Source organism: Polypterus senegalus, chromosome 12, assembly GCF_016835505.1.
Source record: "Polypterus senegalus isolate Bchr_013 chromosome 12, ASM1683550v1, whole genome shotgun sequence".
NCBI lineage: Eukaryota > Metazoa > Chordata > Cladistia > Polypteriformes > Polypteridae > Polypterus > Polypterus senegalus.
The window spans coordinates 81,874,782-81,896,418 of NC_053165.1; the positions used below are offsets into that span (position 1 = coordinate 81,874,782).

General features: G+C 36.5%; 1 protein-coding gene across 1 annotated transcript in view; it reads left to right on the forward strand.

The window, feature by feature from the left end:
- Positions 1 to 19,771, forward strand: part of zgc:158403 (tetratricopeptide repeat protein 39A) — a 46,677-nt gene extending 26,906 nt beyond the window's left edge. Inside the window, exons 5-18 of the mRNA XM_039772643.1 lie at positions 364 to 431; positions 511 to 575; positions 1,211 to 1,310; positions 3,076 to 3,141; positions 3,697 to 3,805; positions 4,747 to 4,814; positions 5,614 to 5,673; positions 10,432 to 10,593; positions 10,682 to 10,773; positions 11,394 to 11,514; positions 13,895 to 14,006; positions 17,073 to 17,187; positions 17,970 to 18,086; positions 18,708 to 19,771. Coding sequence (XP_039628577.1) covers positions 364 to 431; positions 511 to 575; positions 1,211 to 1,310; positions 3,076 to 3,141; positions 3,697 to 3,805; positions 4,747 to 4,814; positions 5,614 to 5,673; positions 10,432 to 10,593; positions 10,682 to 10,773; positions 11,394 to 11,514; positions 13,895 to 14,006; positions 17,073 to 17,187; positions 17,970 to 18,086; positions 18,708 to 18,825 — 1,373 coding nt within the window. The 3' untranslated portion in view covers positions 18,826 to 19,771. The remainder of the gene's footprint in view (positions 1 to 363; positions 432 to 510; positions 576 to 1,210; positions 1,311 to 3,075; positions 3,142 to 3,696; positions 3,806 to 4,746; positions 4,815 to 5,613; positions 5,674 to 10,431; positions 10,594 to 10,681; positions 10,774 to 11,393; positions 11,515 to 13,894; positions 14,007 to 17,072; positions 17,188 to 17,969; positions 18,087 to 18,707) is intronic.
- Positions 19,772 to 21,637: the final 1,866 nt, after the last annotated feature.

The following is a 21,637-nucleotide window of genomic DNA, read 5'->3' on the forward strand; positions in this document are numbered from 1 at the left end:
TTAGCAGTTATACCTAATAACTGGCGACTGACTTTACAGAGCTTATGCTGTAGTATGCAAATTTCTCCAAACTAGACACCCATCCCACTGAGTTTTTGCATGTAAGTAAACCTACAGAGTTAAGTGTCTTAGTCTCACTCTACTTCTAAATTTCCATATATGTTTAGATATTTTCCTCTGTAAAGGCTAAAGACATAATTTTATCTTTATTAAGCTTCCACTTACTTTGCAGTTGAGAACAGCACAGTGAACACCTACAGCATGTGTAATATTCTGTGTTTTGCTGTTAAGAATTGTCAGAAAAGTAATTTATTACAGCAAATGCTTAAAGTGCGAATACATACATGTTTTTTGTTATAACAGAGGAACTCCATGCTGAAGTTTGCTATGCTGAATGTTTGCTTCAGAGAGCAGCGCTTACTTTCCTACAGGTAAGAGTAGCAAACTGTGCATATTAATAGCAGCTTGTAGTTTTAAGTTAATAATTCTGTGTTCTTAAAATTTCTTAAGGATGAAAATATGGTGAGCTTTATCAAGGGTGGAATTAAAGTGCGTAACAGTTACATGATCTACAAGTAAGTATGAGTTAATCATAATTACATTTATTTAAAGTGTAATGGTATGGAGGGTGGATCAGTGAAATAGGAAATTAAAATTGTAATGCAAGAGACACCAGAGGAAAACAGAGGGAATGTGATTATTTGAGAGCGAGCCTTTTGAAAATACACTTATATTGCATGATTTTGAAGATAACCTGCTTCTGTTTATTCTGTGGCTCTTTGTTTTCTCCCTTGTTTTACTATTTACTAGGTACTTTTTATTTTATAACAAAATCCTTAATACAATAAAATAAAGTAAAATGTTGACAGTTTTAGAGCTTCAGATCAAAGGTTTTACAAAGTAACTCTGCCATTAACTTAAATTGACCTAATGGTGTGTGGCAAACCATTATTGCATGATTAATAAATCATGCAATAAAAAAAAAAAAAAAATTATACTTAAGAAACTTTACCAGTACAGGTTTTTAAAGACTAAGGAAGCAGGACTGAAGCTAATATGTTTGTAGAAAACTGCTTGGCATTAGTATAACCGGGATTCAAATATAATGTAAAACACAGTGACCTTGGTTTCCTGTCATTTGTTTTTACTTATTAAGACATTGTCATTCATAATCATGTGATGTTTTTTTGTTTGTTTGTTTTTTCTCCAGGGAACTCCATAATTTTTTTCAGTTCCAGAATTTCCAACAAGGAGCTAGTCACATACACTTGCAAGGAGGGGTGTCATTGGGGATTGGGGCTTTTAATTTGGTATGTTTTTTCATAAATCAAGGAAAAACTAATTACATAATTAAAAGTACTTATTTAAGTGCTTTATTAGTGTTACATAAGTAGATTAAAAAGTCTGTGTAAAGCACTAAAATGCAGAGAAAAAAGTAAACTGTTCCTTGCAAATTGTGTGTGCATGTGTGTATTTGAGATACATTTGTTTATGTGCTGTATGCATCGTATATGTTGTAAATAGAACATGTATGTATATTATGATGGTGCCAAAGAAGCAACAGATAAAGATAGCTGATTGGTGCCATTATTTTTTTAAATATGCGGTGATCCTGATGTGATTACAAATTACTTGCAACTGGTGAAATTGAACCGATTAGGCTGTATTCAGTTCAGTTAATTTATTTTTTATCTAGTGTATTAATTTTCTATTCATAAATCAGTTAAATATTTTGCTCAGGTTTATTAAGTATGCTTGCCCCTCCAGTGTAATTGACTGTTCAGCCCATTGACAGAATTGTTCTGGATGTGCACACAAAGCAGATAGGAAGTTACTAATTGATTGTGTGTGTACTTTTTTTTTGTTTGTGAGGGCATGTGTGTACTTTTGGCTTTATATTTGACGTAGTAGTGTGTTTTAGACATTCCAGCATGAACCTTATCAGGAACAGTTATGCTAGTAGAATTTTCACACATGGCAGTATTATGTATATCCAGAATTTGCCATTTCTGATAAATATGGATACTATAGTAAGAAACTAACCTTTAAAGAAAGGAGACATTGGATTAAGACCAGGCAGGCTGCAGTTGATCAGCTAACAACCAAATACAGATGGGGTGCTGAAAGAGGAACATCAGAATGTATAACCCAATGGGTTTCCGTTTAATGTCGGCAATAAAAAACCATTAGTAATTTATTAAGAAAGTAGGCTAAAGACACAAACAAGCCACTGGAAGATATGTCTGTCTAGTTGGAAATTTCCAGTTTCTGCAGATATATCCTGATGAAAGGACAATAATATGGCAAAAGCCTTTTGAAGTAATGTATTAATTCTGCCAGGATTGATGCAGACTTGTTTTGATAGTGCAATAGTATGAAGTTTGTTTTATAGTGCAAATTAAGCTTCTTGATACAGAAACCACAAAAAGGCGAACCAGAAATCGCAAGTACTTCACAAAATTGTCATCAAAAGATTTTTTTTTTTTTTTTGGAAGAGTCTTTATTTTTTTTAGGTAAAGAACAGAGTGGAGTAGTAGGACAGAAACCAAACCATGGGATAACTACCCAAAAGAACCATAATACACTTAGCCTGCCATGATAGTTTACAATTCATTTACCTCTCTGAGGCAGTTGTGTATACAAATATACTTTTCTACCAGAAAGGCTAGGAAAGTTGTGCAACAGTGTCCAGGTAGTGTAAATTCATCTTAATGCAGCAGATTTCCCAGTCATTAGTTCTCAGTCAGATTGATGAAATGGAATGGGCTATTTTGGAGAGAAGAGCAATCACTGGCTACTGTGCTAATACTGGATCTCACATGAGCTTGCATTACTGTGCCTCACAATGTTGAGTCCATGGCCTAATGAATTCAGACTGTTGCAAGAATGAATGAAGGGCCATTTGCTTATGTTAGTGTAATAAAGTGGCTGCCGTCTGTGTATTTTAAAATAGGATGTTTTTAAATCAGGATTTAATTAATTTCTGGCTCTTGGTTATGGTGTACACAATAATTTTGACTAAGTTTATTAATTTGTTTAAATGCTGCTCTTACATTTTGTTTTCGTCACTTTCAGACCCTGTCTCTTTTTCCTCCTCGAATATTAAAGCTTCTAGAGTTTGCTGGATTTTCTGGGAGTAAGGTATAGTAGCATTGCCTGCTTTAATCAATAGTCCTGCATTTTTAAACATGGTCTTTTTTTGAAAGAAAAACATTTATTGATTGTTCATTACTACTCTCAAAAGGGCAGTACTATATCAATATTCACCAACTGGAATTTTGTGAGCAAATAATTAAAATCAATGATATGGTGACTTTCATTCTGTCCAAGATGAACTGCATATAGTCTATTGTATGTTAATCTCCAATTATATTTTGTCTATTTTTTGCCATGGCAAGTTTTTCTTTTAGACTGACCAAGTGTGTTCCTTTTCATCCTCATTTGAGAAGAGCTATAATGACTGGCTGGCTGCGAATATTGATAAGAGTTGTTGGGACTCTCCAGCACTGTAGTTTTAATTGTAATTATTTTCTTTATTGTAAAATTTACTCTGCATACAAATACATATTTACATGGGAGGGTGCAATCAATTGACTCAAAACTGCTGTATTTCTGACAGTCAGTAAAAATATCGGCAGAAGATGCCTAAGTTGGTCATGTAGTTTGGTTGATTATCTTGTGCTGTCTTTTGTACAGGAATACGGTCTGTCTCAACTACATGAAGGAGCCAGCTCCATAAACCTGCGTTCCTTGTTGTGCACCATGCTCCTGCTCTGCTATTACACTTACATCACCTTCATTCTTGGTATGGAAACATTTTTTCCTAGCATATTGTGTACATACTCCTCATACAGCACGATGGTCAAGTAGATGAAGTTAGGATAAAAAGCCCTGAGTTGTGATTAAAGATGAACAAAAACAGTTTCTTTTTGTGAAATTTCTTGTAAAATTATTTTTGCATGAGGTTTTTCATGAGGTTTTGCAATTGGGATACATGAAACTAACTGCAATGAGGATTTTGGGGTGGAAAAAAAAGTAATATTGCTCCGTAAGGGTTATTCTGCAGCCGAAACTGCTATCTCCTTCCTTAGCTGCCATCCAGCACCACCCCCGTCTTCCATGACTCCTTCCATCTGACTACAGGCAGTCTCATCTGCCTTGTGCACTACTTGTCTGCATTTTCGTACTGCCACCTCTGCCTTGCATTTGGGGTCAGTGGTAGTAGTATCTGTGCTCACTTTCCCCACATTTGTAAGCCGATCCAAGCCAGGAACATTCTGGCGGCTCGTTGGTGGCAACTTACCCTGGCCAAGGGATTTTAGCAGCAGAGAAGCACCACCAAAATACTTACAGGTTAAGTACCCTCTAGCTGAGGTCCCATTACAACACTCTACACTGCAATAAATATCGCCATACTTTTGCACAATGAGAAAGAGATTGCATGTAAGATGACAATATTTATGCTAATTAATCCAGATATGCGTGAATCACTGGGCTCATAACAGTGTGTTGTATGTGAAAGGATGGTTAGTCAAAGTTCAGAGATATGCCAGGCCAGTCTTTCTTTCTTTTATACTTGGTAGTATAAAATTCTGAATTTGATCGGGTTCTGCCTACTTATTCCGAGGTCAAATCCGTAAAATTGACAGGCTTGCTTGGCTGCTGACATGATTGATCCAAGTGCATTTTCTGAAATTTCATCATATGCTGCCAGACTTAACTGTTTTTTTTTTTTTTTTTTTGCAGGGACAGGGGAGGATGACACATTAGAGGCAGAGAATCTAATCAAGCCCTACTTGAGCCATTATCCCAAAGTAAGCTAATACAGGAAAAACATCAGATCTACCTTCACCTATTTTTTTTTTTTTTTGCATGAATCTATGTATTTTTCATCGATGCGTTTATTATTTTGTTAAGAATTTTATAAAATAGCATTCCTGACTCATGAAAAAATGGCACATGTGCCTGTATAATACGTATCTCATTGTGTTCACCTCAAATGTAATGTATACTGTAAATGGGGGTTCTTGTGAAGATACTCACACATAGTTACTAAAGCAATAAAATAAAACCCATCACTATTAAGTCCTGAACATGTCAAGTGGTGTTTAATAAGTGCCAGCAAAGGGTGGAGATTTTATTTTACTTAACATGTGTAAAATTCTTATCTAGGAACAGCTGGTATCATTTTAAAGGTACTTCTATAGAATCATTGTATGCTGTGTTACATATAACAGAATTCAGTGTTAAGTTGTAAAGGTTCTAAGGTTTTTATTATACAAGTATAGTAAAAATATTTATTTTATAAGGAGTCATACAACATGTTAAACCTTGAAAATATATTACTGAATGGTGTGTTACTCATCTGGTCTTATGATACAAACCATGTTAGAGCCAAGGCTTTTTAGTGATATTGCTACAATTAATGTGTACTAGAACATCTGAAAATATTTAGCCATCTTTTTTGCAATGTTTATTTAATCTGTGTTTTTTAGAATAAATAGGAAAACCAGGCCATGTCCACATATGTTTATTTTGATTAATTTAAAATAAAATAAAAAAAAGGCCTGACTAGTAATCATGCCTGTGCTGTTTGGTATTCTACCTTTGTAGGGGGCCATATTCCTGTTCTTTTCTGGCAGATTGCAGGAAATTAAAGGTAACATTAATGAGGTAAGAAAAAGTAGTCACAAAATGTTTGGTACTGGGAGTGATTTATCTTGTGTGTGTCTTTCTAATGTTACTTAGTGCTCAGAGTCATAAACTTTCTCAGTGCAGTTCAGTTAAGAGTTTTTTCATGCATAATTTAATAGGATCAGGTATTAGTTTAATTTGTTTTCAATCCTGTTGTATCCTTGTGGCTCTGGGTAATAAAAAGACTACAATAACCTTGACCACCACTATTGGTTCATTGTTATTGCTGCTCCTTTAATTACTTCATTCTGCACTTTTGTTGAGTTGTACCAAGTAGAATTATTAAATACTGAAATTCTTACATCTACTGTCTTTCTCTTCCATTGATTTTTTTTTAAGAACCCACATAATATAATTATAGGGTAATGAGGAGCCAAACTTCAACCCAGCAATATTGTATGCAAGGCAAGAACCATTATTGGATGGGGTGGAAGTACAATAAAATTACTTCCACTCCAAACCCTAGAAATAGTCACCTGTTATACTTACAGCTGTGTTTGAAAGTTTGTGAATCCTTTAGAATTTTCTATATTTCTGCTTGATTGAAAACACCGGACTCTAATTTCACCTTCAAATTAACTGCTAATCCTAGAGGTTCACATACTTTTGCCACTCACAAATATGTAATATTCGATCATTTTCCTTAATAAATAAATGACCAAGTATAATATTTTTGTCTCATTTGTTTAACTGGTTTCTCTTTATCTACTTTTAGGACTTAAGTGAAAATCTGATTATGTTTTAGGTCATATTTATGCAGAAATATAGAAAATTCTAAAGGGTTCACAAACTTTCAAGCAAAACTGTACATACTGTACATACTGTACATGTGTTTTGGATATGGAAGTAAAACCAGAATATACCCTAAGGAAACATCCAGTGAATTATTGCAGACTTCACACAGATAGCAACTAAGCCAAGATGTGGATTAATCTGGCTGGAGTTGTTAGGCAGCCGAGCTTAGTGCTGCCATGCTATCTGTTGATCCCCTTTGTTTGTTGTTAATTGGATGGCTTTAAATTAAACCGAGAGATACAAACAGCAGTGAAAAGAGCACACTACTCTTCTTCTTCTTCTTCTTCTTCTTCTTTCTGCTACTTCCGTTAGAGGTTGCCACAGCGGATCATCTTCTTCCATATCTTTCTGTCCTCTGCATCTTGTTCTGTTACACCCATCACCTGCATGTCCTTTCTCGCCACATCCATAAACCTTCTCTTAGGCCTTCCTCTTTTCCTCTTCCCTGGCAGCTCTATCCTTAACATTCTTCTCCCAATATACTTAGCTTCTCTCCTCTGCATATGTCCAAACCAACACAATCTCGCCTCTCTGACTTTGTCTCCCAACCATCCAACTTGAGCTGACCCTCTAATGTACTAATTTCTAATCCTATCCATCCTTGTTACACCCAATGCAAATTTTAACATCTTTAACTCTGCCACCTCCAGCTCTGTCTCCTGCTTTCTGGTCAGAGCTACTGTCTCCAACCCATATAACATAGTTAGTCTCACTACCGTCCTGTAGACCTTCCCTTTCTCTCTTGCTGGTACCCATCTGTCAGAAATTATTCCTGACACACTTCTCCACCCATTCCACTCTCTTTATTACCTCTCTTCCACAATCCCCATTACTCTGTACTGTTGATCCCATGTATTTAAACTCATCCACCTTCGCCAACTGTACTCCCTGCATCCTCACCATTCCACTGACCTCCCTCTCATTTACACACATGTATTATGTCTTGTTCCTACTGACCTTCATTCCTCTCCTCTCTAGAGCATATCTCCACCTATCCAGGGTTTGCTCAACCGGCTCCCTACTATTGCTACAGATCACAATGTCATCAGCAAACATCATAGTCCATGGGGGCTCCTGTCTAATCTCGTCTGTCAACCTGTTCATCACCATTGCAAATAAGAAAGGGCTCGGAGCCGATCCTTGATGTAATCCCACCTCCAAAATGAATGCATCCGTCACTCCTACTGCAGACCTCACCACTGTCACACTTCCCTCGAACATATCCTGTACAACTGTTACGTACTTCTCTGCCACTCCCGACTTCCTCATACAATACCACAGCTCCTCTCAAGTCACCTTGTCCTATGCTTTCTCCAGGTCCACAAAGATGCAATGCAACTCATTTTGGCCTTCTTTAAACTTCTCCATCAACATCCTCAGAGCAAACATTGCATCTGTGGTGCTCTTTCTTGACATGAAACCATACTGCTGCTCACTAATCATCGCCTCATGTCTTAACCTAGCTTCCACCACTTTTTCCCATAACTTCATGCTGTGGCTCATCAATTTTATTCCCCTGTAGTTACTACAGTCCTGTACATCCCCCTTATTCTTAAATATCGGCACCAGTACACTTCTTCTTCACTTCTCTGGCATCCTCTCACTCCTTTCCAAGATTCCATTAAACAATCTGGTTAAAAACCCCACTGCCATCTCTCCTAGACACCTCCATGCTTCCATAGGTATGTCATATGGACCAATGGCCTTTCCATTTTTCATCCTCTTCAAAGCTGTCCTTACTTCCTCTTTGCTAATCCGTTGCACTTCCTGATTCACTGTCTCCATCATCCAACCTCTTCTCTCTCTCTCTTGTTCTCTTCATTCATCAGCCTCTCAAAATACTCTTTCCATCTGTTCAACACACTCTTCCTCACTTGTGAGTATGTTTCCATCTTTATCCTTTATCACCCTAACCTGCTGCACATCTTTCCCAGCTCGGTCCCTCTGTTTAGCCAATCGGAACAGGTCCGTTTCTTCCGCCTTAGTGTCCAACCTGTCATACAACTCATCATACGCCTTTTCTTTAGCCTTCGCCACCTCTCTCTTCACCTTGCACCTTATCTCCTTGTACTGTTGTCTACTCTCTGCATCTCTCTGACTATCCCACTTCGTCTCTGCCATCCTCTTCCTCTGTATACTCTCCTGTATGTCCTCATTCCACCACCAGGTTTCTTTTTCCTCCTTCCTCTTTCCAGATGTCACGCCAAGCACCCTTCTTGCTGTCACCCTTACTGCATCTTCTGTAGTTTACATGTAATGTCATACGTGTAAAGTGTGTGTTTAGCAGGGGCGTAAAAATGTTGCATATTTATATTTGTATTTTTGTATGTGGTCTAAAAAAAGAATACAAGAGTTTAATCTTGTTTAAAAAAAAACTCTGGTATCCAATTTAATATCATTTGTTGCTAAATCCAGAGCCTTAAAAATGTGCAGAATTGATGTAAGATATTTTTCATACCATAACTTTATGAATTTTCATTCATAGCTTAAATCTATCAGTTTGTCATTTGAGTCATAGCTTTGTGAGGGTTATTAGAAAATATATATTTTCTTTATCTTTTGGAAGGTTTTAAAGACTTAACAGTGTGAAAATGAAGCCTCAGAAATTTTATGTTCCAGAATAGCACAAATAAGTTACATCTGCCTGTGTCCTGAAGCCAAGAACTTACTTAATTCATAAAATGTTCCTAATTCTTCTGCAGTCCTTTTTCTGGCCTTCCTTTCTTCTGTGTTACTTTACTTTGTAACTTCTTCCAACTCAAACCTTCTTTTCTATTTGCACATTTTCATTTCATTCTTATTTTCAGGGATTTATCAATGGCTGTCTCTACCATTCTTTAGCCTAAAGGCCAAAATATGAGCAACATGTGCTGGCCATATTCACATGCTGTATTCTTCATTTCCTTTATAATACACTTTATTGTGCTTCAGGGCATTTTAGTGTTGTTCTTTCATTGTTACTTGTCAGTACATTTATCCAGGTCTGGACTTGCCTTTGATTTTCCTATTTCTCTCTTTCTTTAATATTTACTCATGGGAAATGCCTTTATTGTAGTGAATAAAAGAAATGCAAGATGTAAAAGTAAAACATTTGAAAGTAAAAAAAAAATGTAAATATCTTCTGTTGCAGGAAGACTGTCATGAGTTAAACAGTATAGCAAATGTTTGAAGTCGTTGGAGCCTGATATATAAAGTATTTGAGAATATGCACAGCAAATACCTAGATATTTGGGAAGATAATCAGGAATAGGATTAAGGATTGGGAATAAAAATACCTGGTACATAAGCAAATGAAAGATTTAATGTTTAGACCTCATCTGTGTAGTAATTATTCCATAAGTAAAATATTGCTAACAGTGTTTTATGTGTGCTTTGAAACCCTTCCATATTCATCCAGCAGGTATTTCAGATTTGGTGGCTGTTCTGTTAAAACAGACTTCATGAATGTTAGGTGCATGTTACTGGGTTTGCTCTCATGTATATTTGTTCTTTGAGATGTAAAATTTTCAGTTGAATGAAAGCGTTCCCTTCATTGCATTGTTCATAAATGAAAGGATATTCTTTCACACTGATGTGTACCTGCAGAGTATTTGACCAAACAATGTTCACGTTTTAGAGGACTCATTTTTATAATCTCTTTCATAGTGAGTTTTCTCACAAGATAGATTTCATTACCTTAAGCTTTACATGTGTTTGACAATTTAAGATATACGAGTTTGCCTTTTTAACTGTTAATTGTTAGTTTGGCAGACTTGTGCATCTTTTATCATTTTTAGTTAGGTGGCCGTTACCAGGTTACTGATTTCATGATAAACATTGCTGCTAAATGTTAATGATTAATCTTTAATCTTTCAAAAAGTGTTTAAATTACTTTGACAGTTATTCCTTATGGTAAGTTTTGCTGTTAGAAGTGCTCAGAAATCTGATGAATGTCCCTTGCAGGCAATTGCCCGTTTTGAAGATGGCTGTGCTGCCCAGCAGGCCTGGAAGCAGTTCCATCACATGAGTTTCTGGGAGCTGATGTGGTGTTACAGCTTCAAGCAGAACTGGAGGATGGCCTACTTCTATGCAGATTTACTTAGCAAGGAGAGCCGATGGTCCAAGGTATTTTTTTAAGGGGTTTACTTTTAAATACTGAATTATACTGAGGTAGATGTAGCAGTTGCTCACTCGCCCACTTTCTGGTTTTTAGGCTATGTATGTGTATATGAAAGCAGCCTACTTGAGTATGTTGCCACCAAATGAAGCGAGACCTTTTGGAGAAGATGAAGTTGAACTTTTCAGGTAGGAAAACTGGATTGTGGAAAGGAATACAATGATAAATACTTATTCCTTGGTCAGTAAAATATTATTTTGTAAAGTATTTTTCAAATTGACCACTATCACAACAAATTTTATGAAGGAATTATTCAGTCTGTTTAATAAAATGCTTTTTAAAGTATGCACTATCGCATAGGCCCTAACAAAACAACACTTTAATTGTATGATCATCTTACACTAAAGCCTACTATAATGTAGCACTTCCATATAAATCTAGGTAGGAAAAACTCATGGAGGTGTCAACTAGTGTATTGTGTGTGGTGCTGCTCACCTGAATTGTCCTGGAAGGAAGTTTAGGGAGACTTTGACAAATGTTTACTAATCCTTGTTACTTGAGCAAGCCATAACCTCATGTCACAGTGTCAACCAATTACTGGGACAGTGTGCAATACATTCTGGATTTTACTGTCATGTTTAATTTTCTTCTCAAATTTTAAGAATTCATTTGATATAAATGTCTAATGTTTGAGGCGTCACACTCTCAGTTTTATATTCATCATTATTAACAGCTCACAGCTGCTTTTTTTTCCCTGTGCTGTCTGTTACATCTACCATATTTTATGCCATTCTCACCACTCTCCTAGACAGGTGCCTACATTCAAACAGAAGATTGCTGGCAAGTCCCCTCCTACTGAAAAGTTTGCAATTCGCAAAGCACGGCGCTACAAAGCAAGTTCTCCTGTGAAACTTCCAGTGCCTGTGTTGGTGAGTCACTTGCCTTTGTAGAGTGTTACCCCCTCTGATAAGATGTGAAATAGGAAGTCTGTTAATCAAGGAAAACATCTCTGGAATGCCTTTTACCTCCCTGAAAATCAAACACCAGAAACTGCAATGCTACTTTTTACTATTTCAAATAAATAAATAAATATATGTAGATTTTAAAAGGTGCTTGTGTGTAATAATATGTATCTGTGTTTAATGGATTTTCATGTACATTTGTTTACAAAAGAAAAATACTATATTTGTCTTTGGAAAATTCACATGAACTTATTTCTCTGTATATCAGTTTGACTATTTATCAATTCTCTGCCTTGTTTAAGTCTGGAGTATTCTTTTGTTGTTTACATATATTTAATGCATTTCCTGAACTTTCTTTGTCTATTACAGTTAATGTGAACCACAACCTACCTTAATAGCTTATTGCTTTTGATGCTGACCTCTTTTCATGCTCATATTTTGTCCTTTGTGAGATGTACAGAATACAATCTGTTTATGGATATGTATTCTGCTGATTTGTATGCCATCCTTGCCATCCAGTCTGCTCTCCCTGTCTTCTTTATTTGTCATACAATTATGGTGCCTTAATGCATGAAGACCTACTTAAAATCATTGCTGTTTTATTTTTCTCTCTGTTTTTGTTTTCCTGTATTTCTTTACATTAGTAGAAAATTAATGAAATCATAAAGAAGGCTCTCTTCCTTGGTCCATTCATGTAACTGCTTTAGAAGGGCTTTATAACGGTTCATTCATTCCCATAATAACTATTAAGTGAATTACTCCAGGTGGAGAAAAGATTATTACAGTAGGCTCAATATTCCAATAGTTCTTTTAATGATATTTTTAAGAGGCAACGTGGGCTAATAAGGTTTTTTAAAACAATATATATAAACTTCATATTGTAAAAAAAAAATGCGTAGTTGCAGTTCTTGTAAGTTTTTAGCATTATTAGGATTTAAGCAAATCAAATAAAAATAATGCAATATCTGATCATCGTCACAGTATGTCTTGAATCTGCCAGATTCAGCTGGGTGTAGGTGAAAGACATTTTGAACATATAAATGTATAGGTCTTTGTAACTATGGTTACATTGATAGAATCTCGTAGCTATTGCCTTTTTGTAATCATATTTGATTGCCAACGCTAGGTTTGAGTTATTCTCATGCCACAATTCTTTGTCCGCTAAGCTAGCACTTCACATACTACAGTTATTTGTAATTGTGAGTGCTGTTTAAGCCACCCTGTTCATAGCAAGAGCTCATTTTTAATATCATTTCAGTTTGAGTTTGCAGCCTTGTCTCTCTTGTGCATTTTGTGTTTTTTTTTTTTTGGCCTTAGGCCTGCTTTCTGCTGTACTCACCTTGCTATGATCTAATTGTGTTCTGTTTCAGCCCTTAATGGAATGTTAACCATTGCACTCACCATTTTTGTAGTCTATTAGCTTTTATTAAAAAAACCCAATGCTAAGCTGACTAGATCTGGTGAGGTGTACAGAGAGAGAGACAAAATATAATTCTACCCTGCATTACACCAGGTGTATGAAGTTAAATACAATTGCTCTCTTGATGTTTTTTAAGCTAATGTAAGGCAACAGATAAAGCTAAAAATTAACTTTTGTAAAATATAGAGACACAAGAGACCATAAAGATTTGGGGATTCCACCCTGTATGCTTGCCACACAAGCAAAAAAAAAAAAAAGATTAATACTAGGTCTTCTCCAGACCAAGTTCAAAACAGAACGGTGGAATCCTGGGGACTAGAAGAGGAAATGACGTCATGGTAGGGCGGGACCTTGAGGAGTGAAAGAGGAAGTAATGGTATTTGAAAGGGGCTTCTGAGGACTGGAAGAGGAATTGGGCTGAGGTATGTGTTGGTGAGCAGGACAAAAAGAGAAAGAGTTAAAAGGCAGGTCCGACAGGGAAATACATTGATTTGAGCACATAATCTGTTTACCTTGTGCATGTGTGTGACAGTATGCATAGTAGTAAAATCGCTCAGCAGCATCTTCAGACATATGCGTCTGATGTTTTCTAATACTACTTTGTACAAACAAACAAACAAAAAAAACACCAGTAGAGCACAAACATCAGGACATTTATACACTTGGAACAGTTTGTTATCAATGCTGATATATACTTTGTTTTTCCCAATATTATCCAAAGGAATATGTGCATATAATAATACTGACATTTTGAGCCTACAAAATATATTATTCACAAGAAATTCATAAACACTTGGGAGAAAAAGAACGTGAGTTGACTTGTGTTTTCTTGTTTTTAATAAGAATGTGTTATAATATGTCTGCTTGATTGGGCATTGAAAAATTCGTGAGTTTTACTAAATTAATGGATATATTGATTTTTTTCAGGAGATGATGTATATATGGAATGGTTTCACCATGGTTGGGAAATGTAGGGTCCTGACAGATGGTATTTTGGAGACGCTGCTGGATGCAGAACGTCTGCTGCAGAGTACACCAGGTAGGCATCATTATAAAATATCTGTATGACCTCTTTCTTTTCTTTTCTTTTCTTTTTTTTTTGGGGAACTGAATGTATGAAGTTATGAGGTTTTTATTTTCATTAATTTTAACTGTGATAATTTGGTCTTCACAGTTCCCAAATACTTTGTTATAGTAAAATATTCAGTCATTTGCAAATGCACCAGAATTAATAAATAATAAAGTGAATACCAAGAATAAGGCTAAGTGAATTTATGGACTATGAGAATGAGAGGCACTCAAGGTAATATTTAGCATCAGACAAATAGAGTACCATAAGTTCCAGCTCACTTCTGATACATTTTTACTGAGCATTTTATTTTGTCTCATTGCTCATCATATGACTGGGATGAAGAAGAAAATATGTTTGAAATGTATTTAATCCTGTATTTTGAAAAAATTCTTTATACACAATGTTAGACATGACCTGTCTTCCATTTTGTACTAAGTAATCTTTCCATCTGGTTTAATTTATGTAAGCTTGCGTGTTTTGTGAATATCTTGACCTTTAGATATTTTCCTTAATGTGCAAAGATTTATCTTTTCAACTTGTGTGTTGAAATTGGTAGCTCATGAATGATTGGAAAAGAAGTCTGGTGTCATATTTAAGGCTTTGGACTTCAAACCCTGAGGCTGTGGGTTCAGATCCCACTATTGACATACTGTTTCATCTGCCTGTGTCCCACTTGGGAAAACAAAAGAAATAAAACCAATTGTATCTCATATATATACTGTGTGTGTGTGTGTGTGTGTGTGTATATATATATATATATATATATATATATATATATATATATATATATATATATAATATTGTGAACGCTGGGCCGGACACACACAGATAGACAACATAGTTCCACCCAACACACATTTATTGTACACAATATTTACAGTTCAGTGCACTCACAAACCCCAGTGCCTCCAGCACCGATTCCCACAATGTCCAGGCCACACAGTCCTGTGCCTCTCTTTCTCCTGGCTGCCTCCAGTCCTCACTCCAGCTCCGTCCTCTTCCACCCGACTTCTGCCAATGACTGGAGGGAGGCGGCCCCTTTATAGGAACCCGGATGGGCTCCAGCTGCTTCCCGGCAATCTCCCGCGGACACACCCCCGTGTGGCGGAAGTGCCGGCTGCGCACCCGGAAGCCGTCCGGGTGTCCCCAGTTGTCTTCCCCGGCACTTCCTGGTGTGGCGGAAGTGCTGGGCTCCCGGGATAATCGGGCACTGGGGCGCCGCCTGGTGGTGGCCATGGGTCCCTACAGGGCTGGGCTTCCAAGCCCTGTACCCAAGGCCCCCAACATAACCAGGACGGACGCCCCCTTGCGGTCTGGAGGAGGCACAAGCCCTCCGGGACCACAATATATATATACTTGAATATCGCAAGTCACCTTAGATAAAGGTGTCGGCCAAATCAATTTAAATGTTAATATGTGTGTTTGAAATTTGACAAATTTAAAGATGCAATGAGAATAGAGTTAGGGCTGTTCAGGTATACCAAACTGAGGAGACAAGGGTTTTTAGTGTGCATTGGAGGAAACTCACTGCATGCTGATCTGTCAGTTTTGTTGGATTTATGCCCGAGGAATGTAAAGGCATTCATTGGTGTAACTTGAAGTCACACTGGCAAATTATTCTTTCTGTAAGTATCCATTAGAAAAGTGGAAAGACTGTGTTAATAGAGTGATGCATGTGATCAATAATGTTTAAGTACACTGGCATTCAAAGGATGCTTACTTAGTATTGAGAAATCTAATGAGATCAAAAAGCATTCCCTTTGCCATTACACACCACCAGTCTTTACTGTTGACACAACGTTTATATGCCAAAATCTCCAAAACTATTTGAGTTGTGTGTTTGAGTTAATTTTGGGTTTCACAATATTAAAGTGAAAAAAAGTTTAACCTGAAACATGCAGTTTGTAAGCCTATTAAATTCAAGTACACTGTGTCATCAAGTACTCGTGTCATCTGCACCTGAAGGCTGACTTATATATATATATATATATATATATATATATATATATATATATATATATATATATATATATATATATATATATATATATAATTTATATATATATAATTTATTCTAGAATTCACAAACTGATGAGTTGAAACTACATCAGTTTACACGTTTACAGATTTTGACAGAGATTTTGTGTGTACTGGTCCTGACTGGTTAAAATGTATCACCATGTGACTGATATTAAAGCTGTGAGCAAAGCATAAAATCTAATTTGATAGGAAGCATTACATGAATTTTTCTCCGTGTGTAACATGAAACTTTTTATTAGTATTTGGGAACTGTCAAATGTGGAATATATGTTGTTTATATAAAAAAAAAAAAAGTAATTTACCAAGAAAATGAAAAGCAACAACCCCCAAGAATTTTAAATCCACATCCGAATACTTTATATTCAGACAATATTTTAAATAGATATGTTCAAATGTCCATTACTAGCTGGCATGAGCCTGTACTATGTGCATAAGGGCTCATCTGATAAGCCTTGGTCATCAGATTATGTGCCAATGTGAGTGTCTTTATGTACTGTAACTGAATAGTCCTAATCTTACTATGGAGAATGCTGGGACACTTGACATTGATTTCCACTGTGAAAAAAGAGATTAAGTCAAATGGACTGGGTTAAGAGTTTTTTTCTGATTAAGTCTAACACTGATATTTTTGCCTATTGGTATGTGACTCTGCTCTGAGTAAAATGGTTTAAAAAATGGATGGATAGGATGCAATTTCTCTTTTGCCTTCAATTAGACAGTTTTAAAAAAGGGAGTAAGTTGCCGTTAATTGCAGAATTGAAGCACAATACTTCAATATATTACAAAACATAATCACAATATTATTGAATTGTGACCCAAATAACAAAGCGATAGTATATTGTTGGTTTCCTGACAATTCACAACCCTAATAGTGACAAATTTAAAAAAAAAAAAAAAGTACTAAAATGTTCAGTATAACATATGAATGTATATATAGAAACTTTTCTTTTTATTCTGAAGTCTTCCACATGAGTTTTGTCTTCTGCTTCACAGCTAATGAATATTCAGTTGACGACAGCTGTGTTATCACTCTGTTGAAAGGACTCTGCTTAAAACACCAAGGTGATATCAGTCAGGCAGAAAAATGTTTCTCATCTGTTATTCAGAGGCAAGTTATTTTCTTCTTAAATTGCTGTACCTGTAAACATCAGTCTTGCAACATTGTAATCACCTTCAGACATCTATGGTTACAATTGTTTTCTATTAACAGGCATGCTTCATACAGTATGTAGTATTCCTGCCACACAGTAAAGATGTCGACATTTATTTTCCAAAAAAAACTGGATGGTCAATGTCAATAAATATACTTGTTTTTAACCATATGTTAAACTGCTTACAGTCCATAACTCAATGAGAAAACCGTGTCTTGCCAAATTAATGAGTTTGCACATGATTTAAAACATAAATGTCCTTTTAAAACAGCCTTCCTGGCCTCTGTCTCTCTTTTTGTTATATTTTTGGGGTCTGATATAAATGAGGAATTGTCTCATAACAGTTTTTGGACATACTAGCTCTCAAAATATGTAAGGTGGGTGGTTAAATGTTAACTAAATTTTAACGTAATTTTAATTTTCTGTAATATTGAACTATGTACAGTTGATTGGGTTGTGTTTTAAATTAAAAAGAAAACAAATACTGTTAATTGAAATGTGCTTACATTTTTTAAAATCCTTTTTTAGAAGCTCAGATACTTGGCATAACTGCAGACCAATGGTTCTTTACAATTTCCCATTTTTCAGTACATTTTAAGAGTGAAGCCATGTTATATTCTGAAATCTTTCCTGTGATACCTATTCTGCTATGCCATGTACCCCACAGCCAGGCACAGCTGAAACATTCTCTAATCTATACCCCCTGCACATACTAACCATTTTTTGTAACCCCCAACAGTGAGAAAAAGATTCGGTTTGACCATTATCTGGTTCCCAACGCTATGCTTGAACTAAGTCTGCTGCGTATCAAACAGGGACGTAAGGAAGAGGCAATTAAAAGTTTGCAGCGAGCCAAGTGAGTAATCTGATTCATTTTGTCTGTAATATTCACTTTTAATCTGTTGTATATACTGTAGCACCTTTCATTGTGAATACTATCAGAAAGTGTTCGACAATATGATACTTTGGTACATTGGATGACTGGGATCGACTTAAAACAGACAAGAAAAAGGCAAAATGAGAAAATGACAGTCATGGATTAAAGCTCCATGGTGTGTCCTAGAGTCCGTGACGTTCTTCTAAAATCAGGGCCCATGAAGCAGCTTCTTGGTCTGGTATACTCTTTTCTCCAACTTTCATGAGACATTTGCAGAACGTTTGCAGAAACCATTTTAGAATACATAATGGACGGTGTATAAAACTGAAGAAACAAGGTCAGGTCCCTCAGCCCTGTTCCAAGTGAAGGATAGAGTCGGACCAGAAGATACTAAAGATCAAATAAACAAGTGTTCTGAAAAAGTTTGCTAAACCAGAAGTTTTTTTTAAACTGGCTTAAGTTTTACAAGAATTCTTTTAAAAAAGGCTGCTACTTTGAAGTAGTTCTTTCTAATCATTTTCTACACACTTTCCCCCTTGTACTCTAATAATGACCGCAGGCTCTGACAACACTGTTTTTATTTCTTTTGTTTTTGGCTAGGAGTAACTACAAGGACTACTCAATGGAATCTCGGACATTGTTTCGTATTCATGCAGCACTTTCCAAATTAAAAGCTGAGCCCCACGAGAATGGAGAGGGCCCCAGCAGCGAACTGTAAAGGAACAGTTGTCACACTTTCCTAGGAGGACTTCTGCACATAGTAGCAGTCAGAAAAAAAATAATGAGAAAGGGGTGGGAAGAAAAAGGGGAGCACAATTCTTCTGTCGCTTGCTTCTGACCACCCTGGGTCCTCAGGTTCACATGGGCAAGTGAGAGGCTACATGGCTTTCACCTAATTAACAGGCGCAAAAGCTTAAGGAGAGTCCTTAATTCTTGTCATATACATTCAAGGATTCCGACTTTTTATTATGTTTTACAGTTACTGTACATTTCCTACCTTATTTGTATCACACCAGAGGTCTTATCATTATTCCTTGATAGAGGGAGCCTGGAGCTCACAATGACTTTTTTTAGGCATCACTGATCTGCATCAACCAATAGAAACCTGACATCTGTTGGTGTATTATGCACAGTATTTTGAAATCTGTTTTAGATTGTAAATGAAACCATTATTAGACCTCTTCTTAGGTCCCTAGAGGCAAAATAATATGCCCTTTGCAAACATAACTGCACTGTGTGTGTGTAGCCTCTGTGTAACTGAAAGTGCCAACTCTGACATCCGTTGTGAAATGTTATGAACGAGAGCTTCCTGACGACTGCCCCAAACCCTGGGGCTTGATCGTTAAAAGAATAATCCTGCATTCTTTACAATCCGGGGTCAGAAATTTACATTTATTTAATTATTCCCAAGATGCTGGGGTGCACAGAGGATATTTAGAAGGTAACAGAATTGTTGGGCATTGAAATTGCAGATTTTATTTGATGTCTGTCTGTATGTATGTGTGTCTGTATGTATGTATGTATACACCTTAAGAAAATTTGGCCAAGTGCAAATATTTGTGAATAATCTTGTATATGTTTAATTTATTAAGCCTCATCAAATTTTTGAGCCTTCTATTTTTGACCTTCTGTAATTAATTCATAAAATAAATCTTACAAAGAAACACTTTTTCCTTTTATATGCCTTTAGTGTCAGAGGCGTAAAGTAGATATACACCTGTTATTGTGCAGAATGAATTACTCAAATTCATTGTAACAGTAGCTTTGCTCCAGTTTAAATATAACTGATTTAAACAACAGGAGACAGTAAAGGTATTTATCATTTTAGACTTTTTTAAACTTGTTTTTTTATATTGTCTTGGGTCCTTTTTAAAAACAGGTTCAGCACTTAAAATGTCCAAATGTCTTCAGTATTTTTCAATCCATCCATCCATTTTCCAACCCGCTGAATCCGAATACAGGGTCACGGGGGTCTGCTGGAGCCAATCCCAGCCAACACAGGGCACAAGGCAGGAACCAATCCTGGGCAGGGTGCCAACCCACTGCAGGACACACACAAACACACCAAGCACACACTAGGGCCAATTGAGAATCGCCAATCCACCTAACCTGCATGTCTTTGGATTGTGGGAGGAAACCCACGCAGACACGGGGAGAACATGCAAACTCCACGCAGGGAACCCAGGTCTCCTAACTGCGAGGCAGCAGCGCTACCACTGCGCCACCGTGCTGTCTCAGTATTTTTTTGTTTGGATATTTATTCCCTCTTAGGATTTTTGAACATTCTTTGGACATTTTGTTTTGTTCATCTTTCCATTGTGTCTTACTACGAGGGTAAATCAAAAAGTAAAGGCAATTTGAAAATTAGTGGTAACCACTAACTGATAGAAGATGACACAATACAACAAACTCACGATGGCTTATGGGTTGTTTTAAAATGCTCAGGTTGAAGCTAAAGGTATAAGCCAAAGCTGATATTGAAATATGCAACAACAACAACAAACAGTGTAGTTTGTCGATTTTCTGTGATGAAGGCATTGGCCATGTTGATGTGGGCTTGTGTGTGTAATGTTTATAATCGACTAGATGGAGTTTTGTTGGTTACACTTGGAGTTCTTTCCACTTTAAACCTTTCTATACCTAATCATAAACTTTGCGTTGAGTTCTGCTGCTTTCACTTGCATACTCAGCCAGCATCCTTCTGTGAATTTCAGCAGATTCCACTCTCTCTGCCCAAAGAAATGTCACTACGACACATGGTTCCAACAGCAGTGCAATCCCCAGTGGAGGGTCCATGTTCATTTGACCTTGGCATCATTTAGACTAATGCCAGAATGATGTGATGTGCTTGTTTAAACTACCAACTGAGGCCATTGTGAACGTGTTGTATTGTGTGTACTTCTATCTGTTGCAGTTACTGTGTAACTTTCAAATTGCCTTTACTTTTTGATTTACCCTTGTATAAACAAATTCATTTTTGAACACACTTGTACCAGTCCAGGATCATGGGAGGTCAGCCCCTACACTGGCAGTATTGGGCAGGTAGTCCAGGGAACACTAGAATACCTGAACCTACACTCAGTCACAAAGAGCCACCAGACAACCTAACCTGCAAGTCTTTTGGGATGTTCATGTTTATTAGTGTGTGTGCAGAGTACAGTTAAATCCTTACTTTGCATGTATTAACAACATGCAACAGGAAAACCCACAAAGGGAGAACGTACAGACTCCATATTAGAGATGTATAAAACCAGGACCGCATAGAGGCATAAAGCAACTGCACCTTCATGCCGCCCTAGAATACATCAACATGGTCAATTTAGAATTGTAACACTTAAAAGAATGTAACTGTGAGACCAAAAAAAAAAACTAAACAAATCTGAAGGTATATTTATGACAGTAATGTTTCCGTTTGCCCAAACATACAGCATTAGGTTTTGGTTTAAACTTACAGTTCAAATAGTTAAATCAGAAATTAATTTAATAAGTCATAAAAAATGAATGTCACTAAAGTTACAACGTATGTTGTG